This window comes from Seriola lalandi, unplaced genomic scaffold (genome assembly GCF_002814215.2).
Source record: "Seriola lalandi dorsalis isolate HSWRI2012SDOR001 ecotype SW California unplaced genomic scaffold, Sedor1 jcf7180002054976, whole genome shotgun sequence".
Classification (NCBI taxonomy): Eukaryota; Metazoa; Chordata; class Actinopteri; order Carangiformes; family Carangidae; genus Seriola; species Seriola lalandi.
In genome coordinates this window covers 548,257-562,149 of record NW_019525526.1, presented here as the reverse complement: position 1 = coordinate 562,149, position 13,893 = coordinate 548,257, and the positions used below count along the sequence as shown (strand labels likewise).

General features: G+C 41.2%; 1 protein-coding gene across 8 annotated transcripts in view; it reads right to left on the bottom strand.

The window, feature by feature from the left end:
* smoc1 (SPARC related modular calcium binding 1) overlaps nt 1-6,779 on the bottom strand; it is a 47,876-nt gene extending 41,097 nt beyond the window's left edge. For 3 of the 8 annotated variants that reach the window (XM_087171117.1, XM_023396351.2, XM_087171118.1), the window contains exon 1: nt 5,906-6,776. In XM_087171117.1, coding sequence (XP_087027243.1) covers nt 5,906-6,007 — 102 coding nt within the window. In that variant the 5' untranslated portion in view covers nt 6,008-6,776. Of the gene's footprint in view, nt 1-5,905 lie in introns of all 8 variants that reach the window. The other 5 variants (XM_087171116.1, XM_087171115.1, XM_087171114.1 and 2 more) reach the window with 4 other exon arrangements.
* Nucleotides 6,780-13,893: the final 7,114 nt, after the last annotated feature.

Sequence of the window (13,893 nt, the reverse complement as noted above, 5' to 3'; positions counted from 1 at the left end):
GTGTTTGTGTGTGTGTGTCCGTGTCCGTGTCCGTGTCCATCACACATTACAATAGATTCCACCCCACCACTGCACACTTAAGCTGGGACCACACTCTCCCATATCAAAGGAAATGATTAAACATGTGGCGGAGCAGAGGCTAATCTGCTGAGCTAGTTTGACAGGAAAGAGGAAGTGTTTCTGCCGTCATGATAATCTGATGGATTACGGAGAGGCATAACTCTTTCAGCAGGCAGTATTCCTCTCAAACAAGAGCCTGTGTGTGTCACAAACGCATTGAATTTACATAAAGCAAGTTCCCAAAGTGGAGAAGACAATCACATAAACCACGACCATCAGGAGGATCTCCAGGCAGAAACAAAGGTTGAGTGAAGTCGCAGTGATCCATGTGCGGAGCTCACTGGCCTGAAATCCCAGAGCTGGACTTTGACTGCATTTCATTACACTGATTAGAAAGCACCACAGTTGAGCATGAAATCTCGCATTCATCAGAGGGAATTGACATATGTAAGCAATTTGATTGGCTGCTTGTGGAGTCACCCTTAAAGCCATCTGTCAGTGTCCTGTGAAATATAACTGGAGTCCAGGTGTCTATGTGAGATCTTGGCTTGTGAACCTGTGTGTTTTAACCTGTTGTTTTTTCTTTTAAAGAAAACCAAGTTGTCATTTAATTTCTTAGTATTTCCCTCAAATTGTTTCTTTTATTCACTTCGCTTAGAAATTTCCCAAATTTCTCAGAACGGCCATTAACCACCACAACAGAATACATGTGACTCTTTCTGCCTTTAGTTGTCATATGGTTGTGAGGCTAACGAGACTAGCTCTGTGAGGCCCATCGTAAAGAACTGCTTGATAGATGAACCAAGGAAATGGACAAACAGCATGAAAAAGCATAGAAATAATAATCCATCCATCGGTCGCCAACATTTTCACTCCAATAGAGGAAAATAATCCCAATAATCCCAGTGTCTTTCAGATCATGATCCCAAGAGGATTCATCTTAATATGACGTTTCCTCTAGCACCACCTTCAGGCTGCCAACTTTACACACAACAAACTTCTCATGTTACGACTTGATTACCATGAAGTTTTCTTTCAATAGTCGTGGCCCCCAGAGGATATATCCTATGGGTTTGCCAATCCTGTGGCCTTTTTTTTTTTTTTTTCCTCACACTACGATCGCATGTAATTTCCTCATGCACATACGATACTGTATAAAGCCATATGCTGGTTATGGAGCACATTCATGACCCCCAGAGGAAGAATCCTTCCGAATTTTCCGTTTCCGTCTTCAGTTCAATAGAACTGTTCTTAGCGAGAAGGATGCACATTCATGCATATGTATGTTGTTGTATCAGTTTACAAAATCCCACCACCGTACAACAAAAGATCCCAGAACCTCAAGCTTCATCACCAGTAACTCTCTTTAGGGTTTTTCCCCTTAAGTGCCTAATCAGAAACTGCTGCTGAACAAAAAGTCAGGACAAAGTTAATCTAAAAGGTTTGTATTTCATGACTCTTCACAGAAGACGGTGATGCCAAACTATGACCTTATCACTTTGCCAAGAATGTTTTTCCCCATAAAGACTAAATGGAGAAATGTGCACTGCACATCTGCGTGATTATGGTCAACAGCTCTTCTTCCATGCGTCTCAGCGGTTTGATGGTTAACGGACAAACCTTTCTCTCTGTCCTCTTTTCTTTCTCCCCGTTTCATGTCAAGGAGATTGTCTCCAAAGTACAGTACTCATCTTATTTTGAAAAGGTACTGATCACGAAGAAGCCTCTGTAATATATTGATAAAATCAGCTTTTAACCTCTTTTCTCTCATCTGTAAGAAGGCAAGATGCTTTGTTGGTCGTGGGCCTTTTCACATCGACTACATGCAGCTATTACTCTGAATATCTTCCCTTTTACCCTTTTTGTATATGAAAATTGTTCTGGAGAGCTGTCATTTGAGCAGCTGTCCCAGATACTGACGAGCACATTCCCAGCACATTGCAGGAATGGTTAGGATTCCTTAAAAGTCCAGTCCATTTCTTGCATTTCTTCATCATTCTTCATTATTCTGCTGCTGTTCAGCCTGATGAATGCAGATTGGCAGCAAAACTGCTGAGTTGATGGGTTTGAAAAGCGCTTCAGATGGAGGGATCAACCCAGTGAATTTGCTATAACTAAATGATTAATATTGTCTGGAGCGTTTGAGATTATAGAACAAAACGTACTCGCCATGAGGGAGACTACTCAGCCTGTCAAGAGTTCGTCTGGATAAATGTCACTTGGGTTATCGCTTTACAAACGGATGCAAATAGTTTGAAACACAGAGTCTTTTTACCAAGAAAGGAAGTTTAAAAGTAATGATGTTATTGGTTGCATTATAGGAAATGTAGGATCCAATGGGCTGAAACTGAATCTTTCTCTTGTGAGTCCCCCAACTCGTCTTCTTGTGGCTTTTTATTGTCTTTTTAGTTTTTCTGCAAAAATAACTTCCTCTTGAGGAAAATAAAGCTCTAAAGTTAACTAAACTACACTGCGTTTCCCGTATGATTAATGTTATATAATGTTTGTATCCGGCGTCTAGTCGACAAACATGTTTCTAAAAATTCATAAACACCATGAAATATTTTGATGTTTAACTTGAGTGGTGTAAATCTGCTTTACTCTCTGATCGGTTTCTGATCCCTGATCAGATTTTCCTGCATTCTTCTCGACAATCACCAGATAACAAATGTGAACTTGTTTTTTTTTTTTCAAGTCTAAGGGAAAACAGAAAGTAATATGAGTTTATCAGTCTAGAAAAATAAATTGTATTCAGCCACTAATGCAGGAGGAAAGCTGATATCTCTGCTGCTTCTGGAAGAATCCGATGATTCACCAAAACCTGGTGAAGTCCCTGACCTCCATTCCTTTGTGCACTGTAAGCATAACTAAGGAGTCACTGGCCGACCATACAACAGTCACCCACAGGCACCTGCACCCATACGTTACATGCAGACCCCTCACACCTGCACCGTGACTGTGATCTACCTCACGCCAATAAAAAGGCTTTCCTGCTTTTGAACCAGGGCTCTGAAGGCATGTGTTCTTGGCTGCTTCACCACTCAGGCCTGTGTGTTTGTTTGTTTATTTGTTTGTTTATGAGTCTTCACTGATGCTGTCTCTAAAGTATGTAGGTTGACTGATCGTCAAGTCCCAACCGCAGCGCTAACAGGTTGATTTGATGAAGGGGATTAAGGATAGATGGGGTAAACGTGGATGGCATTCTCATTTGTTCGCCTCAGTTTGTGACCACACGTGTGTCGTCGTCGCCCCCCGGGCAAAAAAACCTTGTGGAAATGAGACTCTGTCTGTCCACCACCTGCCTAATTAGACAGATCATGCCCGGTACTAAGGACCAGAAAGGCTGCAAAATATCTTGCTGCAGTCATTACGAAGCGCAATTAGACGTGAACCTTAATCCTCTTAGACTCTAAAGTAAACATCATTTACAGCCTTGTCACTCTGCACGTGGCAGGTTATGCAGAGATGGTGTTGGAGCTTCCATCATTAACTGTCATCACACATCCTTTTCATTTTGAGTGGTGCTGTCCTCCCACCATCTGATGAACGAATGACTGAAACAGTAAAGGACACCTCATCACAGTTAAACTCAGAGAGGGAAGGACAGACGTATCTGAGCGGCACAAACAGCAACAATCACAAGGAAAAACAGTTTGAATCGTCTGAAGCTTTGTTAGGAGCCCAATTACTCGTATTCCCCAGCTCTGAGAAAAGTTGGACTGGTGCACTTATTGCATCATGGAGCCTCGGGGGAAAATGAGAAAGGAGAAGTGCTATGTGGTGAAGTTAACTCCGGCTTTCACCCCTGATATCAACGTGGAAAGTGGGGGTGTGAATTCTGGTATTACAGCAGCTGTGAGCAATGTTAAAAGTATCTACTGCGGTGCGAGTGGGGGTGTGCAGCGGGCCGAGTGAGTGTGACTGTTCCTCCTCGCTGCCTAATCCAGGCCAGGAGGAGGATGAAGTGGATGCAGAGGGTTTAATTTGACTGGGGGTTAAAATCGACAGAGATGCTACGACTGTTCCCTGAGCCTCGCACAGCATTTTATTGCTCTCGTGAAAAGCTTTCGTCTGCCTTGTGTTCTGTTACTGAGGACTGAAAAGCCTTATTTCGCAGCGACCGCTCTGTATGTTGGAGTTTATCCAGTGTGGTTTTGAAAGGGTTTCCTTCGGCAGGGGGTGATAGTTTTTTCAGGCTGCAGAGGAGCATGAAATCCTTAAACAAGAAGAAAGAAAGAAGGAAAGCGAGACATCTCTTATTGATTAGTCTAATAAATCACATTTCTTCTGGTTTCCTAAACATCCTGGCACTTGTTGTGTTATCCAGTGTGGCTGACCGCAGATCTGCCACCTGAATCAGCCACACCAGGCGCACTTTGCATGACAGTGAAAACCACACTCGCCACTTGGATCTCTTCATAATTCGGCCAATAGGAAAAACAATAATAAATCCCAAAAAACAAAGAAGTGATTACGCAAACTATAAATTCTCTGTGACTTTCTCCATAGAACAGCCTTGACCACAGTGTGTTGTGTGTGGGGGTGGGGGGGCTTAAAGGACATTGTGAAATAGTTCCAGTCTGTGAGACGGTGTTACATATTCACCCCCCCACCCCCCGAAATATCTTCCCCCCTGACCACAAATAATATCACTGTGAAGTGAAACAGTGCTGTTCTCCTCCACTTCACATCACTTATTTCCCTCTCAGCCTGGACACTGCTATAGTTGTAAAAAAAAAAAAAAAAGCTCAAACACGAGAGAGAACAAATAAAGTAGTGTGTGTGTGTGTGTGTGTGTGTGTGTGTGTGTGTGTGTGTGAGAGAGAGAGTGGGAGTTTAAAGAAAGAGATGGAGAGATGTGACAGTGACAAAGATCTGTCCTAGAAAAGAAGAGGGGGCTGGAGGAGGGATGCTGTGGAGGAGGAAATGCTGTGAAGAGAATAACACTCATTTATATTCCTTATAAAAGAGCTTTTTTTTTATCACGTCTTACACTGTGATTTCACCAACGTAAATTAAACTCTAACCAGAAGTGGAGACAGTGGATTGAGGTGTGTTACAGCACATCTAACCCACCTGGAGGACACATCTGTCTACAGTCTCTCTCTCTCTCTCCAATGACTCAATAAGAAAATTGTCAAAAATAACAAAACAGGCTAGATGTCATTTTCTGGAAGAGGGAGATCAGATTTTTCTCAAATGAAAACAACACAGATCTTGAATGTTTGTCGGTGATAGTTTGTGGTTTCTGCCTCATAAACAGGATCATTCATTGCTTTATTGCAGCAGCAGCATTTCTTTACTTGATCGGCCATTAATTGGTGATTTAATTTGTGTATCGGACGAATTTATTCATGTCCCACCCCCACAACGTGTCATGTTGGAGTCGTTCAGTTTCAGTTTGGAAAGTCCTTGAATTTGATACCAGTTGTTGACTTTATTGATTTCTTTGTGGGACTCGTCATACCAGGGTCCACTTACAGGTTACCCCTCAGTTCACAACTGGTCTGGGTCAAAATGGAGATATGAATGGTCTGGTGGGGTTGCATATAGGCTTCTACATTTCAGCGCTGTATTTCCAATATTATGTGATTAATTAACTGCACTTTCTATCATAAGAAGACATGCCAGCATTACTTCTACTTTTTAACTCTTCTATTTAACAAAGCAGTAAGTCATGCATAAGTATCGGCCGGTAGCCAATAGTTTTAAAAAGGTTAAATTCATCGCTAATCTGCAGTTTGATCAATAACGCAGTGTAAAACTGGGGACAGTAGGCTATCACTTTTGTAATCGATCCCCAGGGGATGACTGTGATCCAGCAGACACACAGGTATGTACTCACCCGGGAACCAGGCTTCTGTGCGGAGACTTGAGGCAGGTAACAGAGCAACAGAGGCGCCAAAAAGTGAAGAAGGGTGAAGATCAGAAAACTTGACAATAACATAATTGCGCGTCGGTGAGCGCGGAGCAGGGAGCGGCAGGTAGGCTGAGCGCTCAGTGTCGCTCTGTCACACTGATGATCAACAGGTCCAAGCCGTGAGAGAATCAAACGCTCCTTCACTCTCTCCACTCTGTTCTCCTTTGTCTACTTCTCCAGTAACTTTTCACAGCGCCGCGCGTGGGATGACAAATCATGACTCGGCGGTGACCATCGTGATCGGTTTTATCCACTGCGGGAGAATCAGCTGTTCATCGCGGCTTCCACAGGTTGAGTCGCGCCTGTATCCATTGCAACTTCATTTAAAAGCAAAGGCGTGAGCAGCAGCACTGACTGACACCTCAGCCGTCCAATAACAGCGAGGCTCGGCGTTGAGGCCACGCCCACCGCAAACTGGTCCAAGATGAACCCTCCGCAGAGGAGAAAAAAGGGCTGCTGTGGTCGGAGAAGAGTGAGAGAGAGGAGCAGGAGACCCAGCAGCTGCAGGGACACTCAGTGTATTATCATCGTCTTTGAGAGCAGGGACAATGGCTGAGCAATTGTGAGGTCAAATTTTAGGTTCTCATCCCCATTCACAGACATATAATGCTGTATAATAGCCCAGTGTCCTGCTGCCTTGACATTTAGCCTGTGTACTTGGGGTACAATGGAAAACATCTATTGAGTAAAGTCAATAGCTGTCAGGAACACTGCAGGGGGTCAGCCTGTGTTTGTAGTTAGTGTGTGTGTGTGTGTGTGTGTGTGTGTGAGTGTGTGTGTGTGTGTGTGTGTGTGTGTGAGTGTGTGTGTGTGTGTGTGTAGGATGAAGATTCAGTGGTTGACTGGGTGAAAACAGCTGGCTGTGACACTTTATTTGTAATTACTGTTAATATGTTGAATTCATATTTAACACTAGATCTCATTATCTGGAAGAGGAAGACCACTGATCACTATGGAGACGTTTTTCAAAATAAATTGTCTAACATGTAAAAAGTCCTTGACAATAAGTTGGTTACAGTATTTGAAAATGAACAGGAAACACTTTTAAAGTTATTCTAACACATAAACTCAGTAGTATACATCTTTTAAAATACCTATACAATACATAAATTATATACTATATAATACATTTGCTTATGATCCACAGTTAATTAAATTATGACTGGGTGATGAGGCTGAAATAAATATTAGCATATATATATATATATATGTCACAATATAAGTGTATAAGAACTTACAGATAAAATAATCAAATTGATGATGATGAAATGTTTTAGCACATTTCAACAACAAGGCAACTCAGAGCTTTATATACAACATTAAATGCATGGAGACAAAATGTAAAAGCAAATACAAAAAAAAAACTAGGTAGAAAATAAAAACGGTTGAATTATTGAAAATAAGAAAAAAAGAGATACAAGAGTAGAAATTACAGTGCAATATAAGAAATTAGTTATTATCGGATTTAATTAAAGACAGTGGCAACAACAGACTTATGTAAAACAATAACAGAATATGATTATATCATATAAATAAAAAACTAAAGCCACGTAAATGTTAAGTACTTAAGTACAAATGTGATGTACTTGTAGATGAGTATTTCATGCTACTCATGTTTTCTCTTTTTACTCTTTCACCACATTTATTCTATTCATTAATTAACCAACAACATGTGAAATTCTTTAACTTAACTACACCTCAGTCAACTAGAAAAATAAAATGCTAATTATACATTAAGACATCAGTAATAATCCAATAATAGGATAAACTATATAACACTATATCAATGACATGGAAACTATTTTCTGCTTTACTTTAGTTACTTTTTGAACATTTTGCCATAAATATTTTTCTTCTTATATTTGATATTTTTGTTTCTGTATTAGAGTATTGACACTGTTTCTTCAGTGAAGGATCTGAGTACTTCATGTTGCATTAATGTAACTTATGTGAGGCCCAGTCTTACATAAAAGCACAGTACTGTGAACTCATACAACTGGTCCCACACTGTAGTCGTCCTGCGAACTCTCAACTTCTGGCTCCCACGTCCTCTTTCCCTCTGTGCTCTCTCTCGCTCTCTCTCGCTCTCTCTTTCTCCATCTTTTCCCTTTCAGATAAATTGTGTGGCCCATTGAGAGCGAGTTAAAAAGAAGGAGGAGAGACCGGAGAGGGTGAGCGAGGGAAGCAGTTTAGTGCAGGTGTCCAGCTTCAGTTCAGCAACCCCTCAATCCACAGAAAGTGGGCTTTTAAGAGCTGAAAAGGGCCATCCGGTCACCCTTTGCTGGAATGGGTAACAGCCCCCCTCCCCAAATCCTTTTTTTTCCTCAGTCTTTGTCCCTATAGATATTTTTTAATTGTTAGCTATGACAGTTCAGCGGCTTTTTGAGTGCCTCAGTGAAGAGCCTTGTAATTAGAGCTATTGAGCTGCTGGAATTGGCACAATTAGGGTCAGCATTAATGATTTCTGTGTGCACCAGGCGGCTTCAGCAGAGCTATTTTCTCAGAAAGGATGGAGAGAATTCATGAAGAGGGTCAAGCTGAGTTGGAGAGAAGTAAAAAGAAGGGGCGGTCGCACATAAAGGGAGAGAAAATGAGGCCTAAACAAACTGCAGACAGTGAATTATCTGGATTCTTATTTATTAGACCACTGTAGAGCCTCAGTGTAGTATCATTATCAGCGCTGTGAGAGGTGGGTTGCGCCTCCCATTGCTGCTGTCTCTCACCCCAGGGGCTTCGTGCCCCCCCCCCCCCCGTGCCAGCCAGTCCACTCATGTCCCGGTGTGAGTGGAGAAATGCTGTGGGAGGTGAGGATGAGGAGCGGAGAGGGGGAACAGGAGTGTCTCTTGGAATGTTAACGAGATCAGTTAATATCTGCTCTTCCCTCTCGCCTCAACCCTCCACCTCTAACAAAGAAGACAGAGTTTTCTGGGGTGTAAAGCTGTTGTAGGGAAAGCATGGCTCGACACTTTAATTCTGTTGTCATTTGGCCAAGCATGAAAGAAAACCTCTGACAACAAAAACAAAGAAGGAATGAATGGGCCTGCTGAAAGGAAATGTACTTCCCAATTACTGCAGCGGCCCTTCCAAAGCCGCCCCAGCCGCTGTCCCCCCGCCGGCTTACACCAACTACATACGGCCGAAAATTAGCAGGTGTCTGTAGACACAGAAACAGACAGAGCAGGACGGAGGCCACCCAGAGATCTGACGACCAGAGGGGGGGGGGGCTTTTAGCACAGATGTTCAACCATGATGTCACATGTACGAAGAGTACACACACACACAGAGTTCAGATGTGGTACGCTGCATGTTGTGGGTGATAGCAGAGGTGCAAACTAGTTGTATAACTAATTCACAGTATAATACTTGATTCATTACTTTCCTTTCAAAATAAAAGCTGCACTTATACATTGTTGTTCATGCATTTTAATAACCAAGCATCAGAAACCCTGCGATCGTTTTAATGTAATGTCTGTAAAGAGGGAAAAACCAGATATTCTACACAGTTGAAAAGTATTTGTACTTTACTTTCCATGTAGTGCAACTTTATTTTTCAACTCAACTATATTTTAGAGGGTAATGTACTTTTTACTCCACTACATTTACTTTACAACTATAGACTGCAACTCTCTGTAAACATGTTTAATATACAGTATAATGAACTCAAATGATATGATACATGGTAAATGTACATTAAACTTTAGTGGTAATTGTACTTACCGTACTGTATGTACAATTATATTATGCTTCACCTGAGTATTTCAATTTTGTCACTTTATATTTCAGAGGGAAAATATTGTACTTTTTACTCCACTACATTATTTTTACAGCTGTAGTTACTACTTACTTTTCAAAATAAGATTTTTAATGCAAAACCAGTGAAATAAAAAAAAAGTGGTTAGAATTAGCTCCACTTTGACCAGCTTCTGTATTAAAATGCAGTTTACATGTTGATTCATCAATGATAAATAATAACAGAAAGGGGCCATTCTCAATCAAAAGCACTTAAAGGTAATTTATTGACATTAATCTGTATAAGCGCAACACTTATCTGACAGTTACCTGTTGCATTGTCTGTATTGGTATCGATTAAAGTGCCCAACGGTCATCATTAAAATCCTGCTTACATGTTAATGCATCAGTAATAATAATCAGTACATCTTACTGATAACTCCTCTGTACTATTACTTGAGTACATTTTTGAATGTCGTACACTAAACTCTAATGAAGTACTTTTACCCTGAGGTACTATTACTCCTACTACCTCAGTACAGTGTCTAAGTCTTTCCTCCACTGCAGCGCTCTAATGTGTGTGTGATGGCTCTTAAAAAGTTAGTATTGTCAAACACAACCAAACACAATTACAGCTCTGAATGAAAGACAGACAGGGGGGGGGCTGGGCCGTGTGCTGAATGGAAAAATCGGAGGTCAGATAGAAAGCCCTCTCCTTTTTAAGTGTCATCTGGATTTCATTTCATAAATTCCACATATTTTACATGTACTGGCCGCAATTTTCACTAGCTCCTGAAAACGAGGAGCTGTGTATAGCCCTTGGCTGGCCAATACTTCTGGACATCAGAAACCTGGCCTCTTATTACCCTCTTCAAACACACACTCGTACATAAACACACACACAACCACACACACACTGAGGCTGGTGTAGAAACATGCCTAGTGACGGAAACGCACAGCAACAAATAAATAAGCCCACAAAGCCGAATTATCCATGACATTAATCAGAGATGTGAGGGATTTTTACATAGTGAGAGAATGAAAGAGAAAGTGGCAACAGAGAGCCACGGGTGTTAAAAGGGCTATTGAGTCTGGACTGGGGTGTCCCGCACCTGCGCTGTCTATTCACCCCACTGTTTACACACTGTCATCCACAATTAATACCTCCTGGGGACTGGGCTGCCTGCCCTCTACAGGGCCCCTGGACCCATCCAGGGCCCTTATGGATGCCTAATTGAGCATACCGCTCTGCTGATTGAATTAACAGCTCTGTCTCTGGGACCTTTTCCCCTTCCACTGAGGAGGGGGACTATTCCACACCCGCATGGGACCCCTGTACCATCCGACAGAAGACAGAGCAGAGGGAGGGGGTCGGTGGCTGGAGAAAGCAAAGGGTCAGAAGGGGGAGTTGTCGAAACTGTCCAGAAAACGTGTCCCTTTCTGTTGGCAAACCGAGGCTGGAAATGTGAACGGGGGGCAACGAAAGGTCTCAGTCTTCACAGGACCAGTGAGTTCCAGCAGGGGCAGCGAGCGTGCAGGACAGGGCCGAGGAAAAAGACGGGATTGTTGAGAACATCAGGATACAGAACTGTACGCTCACGTTCCAGTGTTTGTGTGGTGCTACCTCTCTCACCATCCACATCCGGACAGTAATACTGCAGTGGGTTTTTCTGTCTGTTTGCTGTGCTGATATTAATTGCTGGATAGGAGTGACATTTTAAAGGAAAGTCTGAAATAGTGAGAATATATATGTGTATATGTAAATATACATATATAATGTTTTAAGTGCTCTCCATCCTTTTTGCAGTGGTAGAAGAGGCGTCTATATCCTTCAATTAAAGATACAGTATCACAAGTTACTGCAGGAAAGGTTCATAGTATTACCATTAAAGTAGCCAAAATAAAAGTACTCAGCTCATGAAAGTACTCAGAAAAATATCCTTTATATATTATTATTGTTTTATTCTTATTGTTGCATTAATGTGTAAGTAGCATGTATAGTGTTGCAGCTGATTGGGTTGGAGCTAACTTTAACTATTTAATATAACATTAGCTTTACTTTATAAATACATTTGTAAAGTTACTTCTAACTACTGTAAATAAAATGGAGAAAGAAGAATAATTAGAAGTCTAATGAATGAAGTACAGAAGCTGCCTTTTTGGCTTGTATCCCCTTAAAATGAAGCTAATTCACTGTGTTTGAGTAACTGGTTCTGACCCATTTAACCAAAGAGCAACTTTCTTTGTGGTACATGAATCATTTTCAAAGGTGACATCATCCAGCAAAACACAAGAAAATCTTAGAGAAAACACTGACAAAATAAACATCATTTGTTTTTTTTACTACGCTGTTAACTGTCAGCATCAATACAATCCAAGAATTACTCACAAATATGTCATTAATCAATTTAGTATTTTAAAGAGAAAACAGTAAAAGCTAAATCATATTTTATAAAGAAGTTATAGATCCTGCTGTTCTGTCTTCATGGTCTGGTGAAAATTTACATCATATTAGAAGTGAAAGACCAATATCTAATATTTATATATTTATAATTTTATTAATATGTTCAATCATTTGTATTTTTCTGTCTTTGGATATTAGAAATAGTAAAAAATGATAATAAGACTGTAGAAGTCCTAGAAAAATACCAGGGATATCATCATGTTTGGTTCACTGAGCTTGTCTGAACCACATTATACACTCAGTAAAAATGTTCCACTCTCAGCAAACACCCCTACAGTGTCCTCTTGGCACGATCCACTTACAATAGTAGTAAAATATAATAATGTGGAAAATCAGAAGCCCTCTGAAGAGGTGGAAATGCACTGAGACCGACTGTATCCTCTTTATTTCCAGCTCTGTTTGCCATGCCGTTATCCGTGCTTGTCAAAGCTCAGCACACATGCAGAGCTGAAAATCAGATCTGCCTCTTAAAGAGAAATGAAATGGGTGAATTCATCTCAGCTGAGGCTGCTGACTGTCAGGGTCACTCAGCCAAAAGTGGTTTTGTCTGAGTTTCTCTCTCTTTATAATCTCTTCTGGATTCATCCGTTGCCTCTGTGTAAAAATTGGCTTTCTAAAGTGGAGTGAACGGCACATAGATCTTCCAGACCGCTCTGATACTGCCCCAACTTTGTTATTCTAACCACAGTTTTCTTAATCAATCACTTGCTTGTGGATCTCTCAGTCCTCTAACAGATTTTCCAAAGTAGGAGATCAGTTTGTTCTCCGAGGACATGATTAATGATTATTTTTGAAATACCGTGCCAGTCCGTTATCATGCATGAAAGAGTTATGACTTTTAATGATGATGGACACGTCTGTATTATCATAGAGAGAGACAGAGACAGTTTATTTTAACGTTTCCTGACTGTGTTTTACAGTAAGTACTATGTTAAAATATATTTATATACATAGTTTCCAAAATGGCAAACCACCAAGTGAAGCTGTCGAAGAAACAGACGTGAGACAGTGCGAGGAGCTAAAGAGGAAAACACCGGTGACTGATACATGTTGTATCAATATATTTACCTTCGGTTTTTCAGTGACAAACAAAACTTAACAAAAACATAAGAGCAGAAAATATCTGTCCCTACCAACCATCTGCAGGTTCTGTACATTCAGTCAAACACAAAGGAAAAAGAGAAAACAACAGAGGAAAAATCACGTTTTTACTTTATTTACTCAAGTGTTGTCAATGTCATGACCATATATAGTGTATTTCATAACATCTATAAAAAAAGTAATATAATATAATAAACTAATGCCTCACTCTTTCTACATAGAACAGACAAAGAATAAACGGAGGTTGAGGAGATCTGGGAGGAGTCAGGCCGGTGGATTTCAGGGTCTAGTCTTTGTCTTCAGCGTCTTCATGTTTTCACAGATACTTTTAAATTCATCTCATTTTGATTTTTCATCTTCAGAATCAGGATTTGGCACCTCTAGACTGGTTCCCAGTACAAAACCAGCAGATGAGGGGAATGCTCCGGGCCCTCGCCACCAGCCGGGTGTTGCAGTGGTCTCCATGACTGCGCCGAGCCGCTCACCTCTCGATGAACCCCGAGTCCAGTTTTAGTGGTGGGGAGCATGCCCTACCAAAAACAAAAACAAAAACACCAAAATTCTGTCGAGCATACCCCCGCACCAGTGAACTGTGCAGCAACCACACCATGCCCCCCCC